Source organism: Panicum hallii, chromosome 8 (genome assembly GCF_002211085.1).
Source record: "Panicum hallii strain FIL2 chromosome 8, PHallii_v3.1, whole genome shotgun sequence".
NCBI classification, from domain to species: domain Eukaryota; kingdom Viridiplantae; phylum Streptophyta; class Magnoliopsida; order Poales; family Poaceae; genus Panicum; species Panicum hallii.
Window position 1 is genome coordinate 12,831,682 of NC_038049.1, and position 7,611 is coordinate 12,839,292.

General features: G+C 47.1%; 1 protein-coding gene across 1 annotated transcript; it reads right to left on the minus strand.

The window, feature by feature from the left end:
* Positions 1-244: 244 nt before the first annotated feature.
* On the minus strand, positions 245-1,952 carry LOC112903401 (probable O-methyltransferase 2). The gene is made up of 2 exons (XM_025972658.1): positions 1,093-1,952; positions 245-873 (listed from the first exon to the last, which is right to left on the minus strand). The coding sequence occupies exons 1-2, from the start codon at positions 1,942-1,944 to the stop codon at positions 577-579; spliced, it is 1,149 nt and encodes a 382-aa protein (XP_025828443.1). The 5' UTR covers positions 1,945-1,952; the 3' UTR covers positions 245-576.
* Between the last annotated feature and the right edge of the window lie 5,659 nt (positions 1,953-7,611).

Here is a 7,611-nt window from a genome sequence, read left to right on the forward strand (position 1 = left end):
GAAACCGAACGAAACCGACCTGATCGGCTTATATTACCAAACCGGTATGAGTGCTCAGCATTTGGCGCACCCATGTGTGCTGCACGTTCGAGTGCTCGGTATTTGCCTCGGTACGTTTTCACATCAACAGATAACATGCTTCAAAGAGAGGCTACAATATAAGATGCAAGGCAACATGCACATTTCCATTATGGTCTTGAACTAATTATAGCAAAATGCCTGAAAGAGAGGCTAGACTACAACATGAGATGGCAAGGCAGCATGCACATTTTCATTATGGTCTTGAACGTACATATATTGCAAGCAACATACAGCCACGATATATTATGATAATTAACATTACTCACAAAATAAAAAGGTACATAGAACAAACTATCCCCAATGCCACCTGTTTCGGAAATATTAGTTTGCCATTTTCATCCGATGCGCACTGATACTTCTCCAAGTGAAAGTTCTACGGATCATAAGGAAGCATGCAAGACTACTGCCGACTCAGCTGCATTGTGATCCATAAAAAACTCTAAGGCATGACCTTTATTTAATTAGTACATCATCATGCCAAGCCCCGGTGCAATCTTATGGATAGACCTCAAAGACACCTCGAGCTCCAAATTTCTTTAGAAGCTTATAGTCACTCAACCCTGCATTCTTGAAAATCTCACGCCATTCATTTTCGTCCCGTTGCCGTCCTTTAGTCATCGTCATCATTGCAATGTCCATTAACAGGTGAGCTTCCAACATTGGCCCGGGAGAATAGTCAATCACTATATCACCAATGATAACTTTTCCACCATCCTTTCGTGAAGGAATTGCCTTTCGGCATTGAGCAAGGATTTTCACGCAATCCTCATCGGTGAGAAAATGCAGCACAAGCTGTCATACAGACATTGTAACATAGTTATGCAATGATATATTCTAGAGCTTTGAGCCAGATTGCAAGTCATTTACATCAAGCTGAGAAAATATCAAGTTGACATTTAGGTGTTAAAGTGGCACTGGTTCACATTTCTAATTTTTATATAATATTGTCTAAGTTAGTTCATGAAATTTTTATTCGCAACAGGACTCATAACAGAGTCTAGAAATTGTTACCATTAGCACCACAGTTTGAGCCGGTGGGACGAAGTTGAACATGTCACCTGCAACATAGCTTATGACACCATCAGCCGGCTTGGTGCCAAACATCTTGGGATCGACCAGCACTGTGCACTTTAGGTGTGGGAAGGCCTTGACAAGGGCCCTGGCAAATGCATCATCACCAGAGGCACCACAGCAGTAAGTTACTGATTGAATCCCCTTAAATAAGTCATGGAACTCCCGTAACGCAATTGGAATCCCAAAGTTGTCGTGGGCTTCCAATGCTTCATTTGCCATCTTGTGGAAATCTGCGTCAAGGCTCTCCATACTCTCGTGGAACAAAGTTGCTGCGTGCAGTTCCTCGAAAGGTGGTGTCACCACATCCTTCTTGAACCAGTCAGCCAGCCCCATTGCCGCATCGATGTAGCGTGTTGAGGTGGCCGTGAGCACGAAAGACGTGTGGTTGATGTGTACCTCATGAGGGATGCCATCCACCAAGAGGTAGGACAAGGGGTTGATGCAGTATATCCCCTCCTCCGTGCTCTTGTCGACATTGAACACGCCTGAGGCTGCCAAGAGCCGCAGCAGGCGACGAAGGAACGGCAGCTTAGCAGTTGGGAGAGATAGTGCAGACATCAAGTCCGTGGGTGAGGCAGCCCCTCCAAGGCGGTGGATCGCCGTGGGGATGCCAAGCCCGACGGCACACCTCAGTGCCATTGGCGTCAGGTAGTATAGGCTGTGTCGCCACAGGTCAGCCTGCGCCTGCAGCAGCTCCGCATCAGTGGGGACTACAGTTTGAGCTTGACCTGCCATTGCTCTATGCGACAATTCTGGAATTTTCTTTTTGCTTGGTTTGCGTAGATACATCGAGCGCTAATCCTTGCGGGGACTTATCTAGTGTGTGTGTGTGTGTGTCTTGGGTAGGTTAGCAACTATTTGTCAGGATGCTATCTCAGGGGTTAGCTGTCCCATTCCCATCAGCTCGTGGACCACGAGGTGGGACACACTTATGCATGGATCAGGACAGAGCGAGGAAAATGACTGTGCCATTTTGTATTTTATTATTGGCGCGTGTTTTGCGTGTCAAGGCTGTCCCAAGCCTCCAACTGAGCTAGTTTCCATAGCATTAAATATGTTATCATGTAAGAAAAATCTGAAGTGGCAAGAGAGTTAATGAGGAGAAAAGGAATAATATAAAGAAACCGTATATTATGCAAGAAACCATGTCTACGTGAAATTTAAGACTAAAGAAAAGAGGATAGGAGGAGAAAAGAGAGAGAAGAGATATGATTGCATAGCAATTTATTTTGAAGAAATTATGCATTAGGAGTATAGTTTCTATATGTAGTGCCTATATGACATGGCAAGTATAGAAACTACAAGAAGTGTCTTGGGTTGGGACTGCCCCAGGTAATAGCGGGCATAGCTGGGACCAATATAGACATACGAGTAATGAAGGGCTACCGCGCAAACAACATGTATCAACTTCCCAAGGAGAAAGATGAGTCCACGTCTTCATCTAACATTTTGTTGCTGATTTTAGAATAATCTTTTGAAACAAGAACTTTGTGTCATCGGAATCGAGCCTGTAATCTAATAGTTTCGCTTCCAAGGAATGTAACCATGACATTATTTCCTGTGTTGTAAGGGAACTTAAGATCGTGTTGTAATATTTGGAGATGGATGATTTTACTATAATAATGTTGTATGCATGTAAACTATGATTGGATTGCCAAGTTGTGTCTGCAATGTTATGAAATCCAATAATTTTCTTCCTATGGTTGCGAACTTTTCCATATACCTCTGTGCGTTATGCACTGACTAATGGAAGCGAACCCCCCCACCCCAACTGCCCCCTCCTCTCCCTACCAAGGCAGCCAACATTCCGAGATGCATCCCTATTATTAAAAGTGTGATAAACCCTTCGGCTTTTAATTGTCTGTAATCACATGAATTTATAATTTTGCGGACATCTTCTTTATTGGCGTGCGAAAGCCTTTTGCTTTGCACATAACGTTTCCATCCCCTCGTTTGCAAATAACGCCTCACTCAAGGGGGCTTTGCAATCGTTCTCTGTTTACGGATGCAATCGGCGTTCCCTCGAGAGGGTTTTATTTTTGTTTCATTTACAAATGCCTTCGGCATTTTGCTCGAGAGGGTTTCATTTTTGTTTCTTTACGAATGCTTTCGTTATTTCGCCCGAGCCTAGTAGCTTTGATTTTCCGTGCTCACTTAACTTAGGTGTTACCGTCTGTCAAGTCACAAATTCAACCGTCAACTTTTGCATCTTTTAATATAAAAATAACAAGTCAAATACAAGAGAAAACACGAGCGAATGCAGAAGAAACACACAGCAGATCCCATTCTGCATTCCACTTAAAAGGGCCCACTCATCAGATCAAACCGACGTTTCAAGGCGGCAACACCCAAAGGATAAGATCAAGACCCACTTGTCAGCTTGTGGAGCGAAGGCGGTGCAGAGGAGGGCCCACCAGAGGTCAGCCGACCCTGGGGTCGGCCGAACCTGCCCTGACTCCCGTCTAGGTGCAGCTTGGCGGGAGATTCACTCTTATCCTCCTTATATCGGTTCTGAGTGTTTCCATATAAACCTCCCTCGGGAACCGACCTATCCAACCTATAAAAAGAGGAGGGGAGCCCCTCTCAAACACACCAAGATACAAGTGGACAAGAGGAAATGTAGAGGGACTCCACTTGAGCCTACTGGTAGGATTAGGATAGGGAGTATGTGAGGAGAAGTGTGGAGAATAGCAGGGTGTGTCGGCCTCTCTTCGTACCTCGTCGGATATGAAGCATTTGAGTAAGTATCAAAGTATATCTATAGTGGTAAAGTTCTTAGTAAAGTTATTCTCTTGCTATTATTCGTTTACGAGATAATCATCCGTTCTTGTAGTGGATGCTCTAATAGAGGGCCCCTGATGAAGACGGAATAACCCTGTACAACATAGAGCAGTAGTCGATGGCATAAATGTGGTGTTTAGGCCTTAGATTACCTTTGTATACTGCAAGCCCCACGGTGTTGCGGGGTAGGCGGCAGAAGGTGACAGCCCTGTCCGTCCGTCACGCTTCGGCGTGTCTTGTGAAATCCCCCACGTTCGGGTTTGGAGTAGAGCTAATGGCCTGGCAGACCAAGGTCAGACCGGTGCCTGAATTAATTGAGTAGCAGCAGAGTTTATCCTTCCTTGACCCTTTCCCTTAGATAAACCACACTACCCAAGGCCATTCTTTGTCTTATTCTTGGGGACACAAAATAGCATTAGGATTTCATCTACATCCACGCATATCTCCATATGCACACACTCGAACATATAACGAAGCAGTTACGGCTCTGATACCACTGAAGGGATATGAGGTGGGCTACGCTAGCGATAAACAAAATTTTTCCACTGCATAAACCAAGAAAACTGCTGTTATATATCACGGAATTACCACTAGACGCGCGAGTGCGGAACTTTTGTAGCGCGTCGGGGTAGTGCAGCCAGTCGCCGGCAGTGCAGTTGCAAGACCTCCTCATGTGTGGCTCGTCCTCGTGTAGCAGATGCAGCACCTCCAAGGTATCCACATGTACGGGGAAGAAGCATCGCACTCCGGACTGCTAGGTCCGCGAGGGCAACCGTGGGTGCGCGCGTGGGAACAGGTAGCTGCCAACAGGCGTGGAATTAGGGTTCGCCACTCCATGCGCCCCCACCCCTTCTTTTATAGGCACCCACTAATGGGCTACCTAACCAAGGCCCATTAGTGCACCTAAGCCCAGTCTAATTCCAATCATATCCTCATTAGGCTTCCAGCCCCTTAAGTGTGTGACCCTATGGGTTCACACGCGAATAGACATGGCTTGAGTACTCCTACTCGACCAATAGTTGACAGCAGCCTCTAGCAAGATGTGTCAACTCCTATGCACACGCAAAGATCCTATCGAACGAGCAATCACAATTTCATATATATACTATTCCCTTTGCCTCACGATATCTGATCTAGCTCCAAACTGACCTCTCTTTCTCAATGCTGTGATCTGCAATCCTTGGTTAACACATAACCCTAGCACGGCCAAGCATTTCTTGATCCGATCACTCGAGAGGCCTAGAGATATCTCTCTCAAGCAAAGAGGGGAAAATCCCATCTTGACTGACCATGTCTCGCAGCACGCTTTTGTAACGCCCGCATTTTTATCTTATTTAAATTACTTTACCAATCCCTCGCTTAAAAATCTTTTAAACCTTTTCCACCGCTTGAGCTCCCGAAGCCCACCTCCCGATTTTCCCGCCATTCCGACATCGCGCAGTCTCTTCCTCTTTTTCCGCAGAGCCGCCCGTCCCTTTTTCCTTTTCCACTAGCCCCGCCGTCCCGTTACATCACCATCGTGTTGCGGTCGGCTGCGTGCGCCTGCCCGGCCGCCATCGTCGGCGCCGCGCGCTTGTCCTATCTTTTCTTTTCTCGTATTTTGTTTAAAAATCCATTTTATTTCTCTCTTAAAACTTTTTTTACCCAGACTTTTTTTCTGCGCTGGCTTCCTCTTTCTTTTCTCCCCTATGCTGCCTGCTGCCTGCTCGAGCTGTAGCCCGCTCCTTGCGCGCACGCGCGGGCCAGCGCACGACCCGCTGCTGCCCGTACACGCCAAGCCAGCGTGCGGCCCGCTGCTGTGCCGGCCTATCCCGTCCCGTCCCCTCACCCTCGCAGCTCGCGCCTTGTCCCCGAGCATCCCGGCCGCCATTAATGGCGAGGCTCCTGTACTGCCCGTGACCCCCCACGCCGGCCATCCCCCTCCCTCTTCCTCTCGGCCTATAAATCAGACCCCAAGCCGCCCCTCACTCCGCCCACACCGCCCAAACACCTCTCCCTCTCTACCTCACGCTGCAGCTCACCGCCGCTGCTCACCATTGCCGCCCACCACCCATCACCGTGGACAGCCCTCCGTAGACCGTCTCCGCAGGAGGTGAGGGCCGGAATCGGACCCCCTCGGCCTCCTCTCTATTTTTTCCCCTCCCCAGGTGTTGCCATGCGCCAGGGGGCCGGCGCCCATGGCCTGGCCGCCCCCCTCCTACTATTTCCCTCCCCCTCCTCTTCTGTCTCGAGGAAGAAGAAAGGCAGACTTGTGCATGACCCCCTCCACTTTTCCTCCTTATGCAGTCCGCAGCCCCCATTTCATGCGACATTATGGTCTGAATCGATTCCAAACTCCACCACGCATCAAATACTCTCTCCAAGTCCCAAGATCCACATCCAACAAATATAATAGCCTCCTCTATTTTTAGTCGAAGCTCTCTATTTCCCTTTTTAGCTCGTCGGCGCACTTTGTTTTATTGTGTGATTGTTTGTGTGTTGTAGCCGACGGTGTGACCGAGGAGGAGCAGGACCGCGAGCCGGAGCCCGAAGACCCATACCTCGAGGAGGAGCTTCCGGAAGGCTTTGAGGACGGCAAGTCCAATCCCATCCTTTGATGCATATTTATCCCAGTTTTATAAACGCAACCTATTGGCCTGTTTTATAAAATGCATTGTTTTATCGCAAGACATGGTTGGATAGCCACCCCTTGATTGCTATGACTATTCCTTGATGACCTAGGTTAATGTCTATAAAGGATTTGCTCTGTTAGACGTTAACTACTGCTAGAGATGCTTATTACCTTTCATTCCCTTTATTATATTTTAATCATGACCACAAAGCGCTTTACCGAAAATAAGGGTGTGAGTGTTTTAAATGATAAAAACGGGATTCTGGGAAAATCAAAGAAAGATATAACCCGATGAGATGGACGATGTTTTCTGTGTGAAATGCCACTAGTGTGCTTGTACCTTTGTGGTTGAGCATGGTTGGGAGATGTCCATCTTGTCAATGTAAGGATGAACTGAGGTGTCATCTTGCCTAACCCACTTATCGTACAACCACTCGACCGTTGTGTGGGCAACGGCTTAGCATAAACCCCACTAGTTGTCCTGCTAGCCAAAAGGAGAGCGGGTGAGCAACGGGAGATCATGGAGAAGGAATACGATCTGTGTGAGTATGTCCCGGTTATGACCTTGTTGATAGGTCATTAACCCCATGGTTGCTTCCGCGTTGGCTAGTTAGATTCAGCTAAGGTGGGTAATGGCTTTGTTAGGATCCGCCGCGACATTAAGATGTTCGTAGTACGGTACCCTACTTGTGGGTAAAGTGTACAACCTCTGCAGAGTGTAAAATCTATTCGAATAGCCGTGTCCACGGTATTGGACGAGTTACGGCATGGTCACTGCAATAGACATTTTGGGATGATTGGTTTTGTGGCGTGAATTGTTTTGAAAGTGCCCGGCAGTTGTGCAGTGAGCTACTATGGATGAGGAGTCCAGTAGTATTAAAACTTGGATCCTTTGTGTAGGATCAACCCCACTTATTATTCGATTACTATAGAAATATCTTGAGAAAACTCTTTTATTAAATGAACCCTTGCATGTGTAAAACTGTCACACCCGATTTATAAGAACATAAATCGAGCAATCATATATGCGCCAGGATCAAGTCACGCATATATACAACGGAATC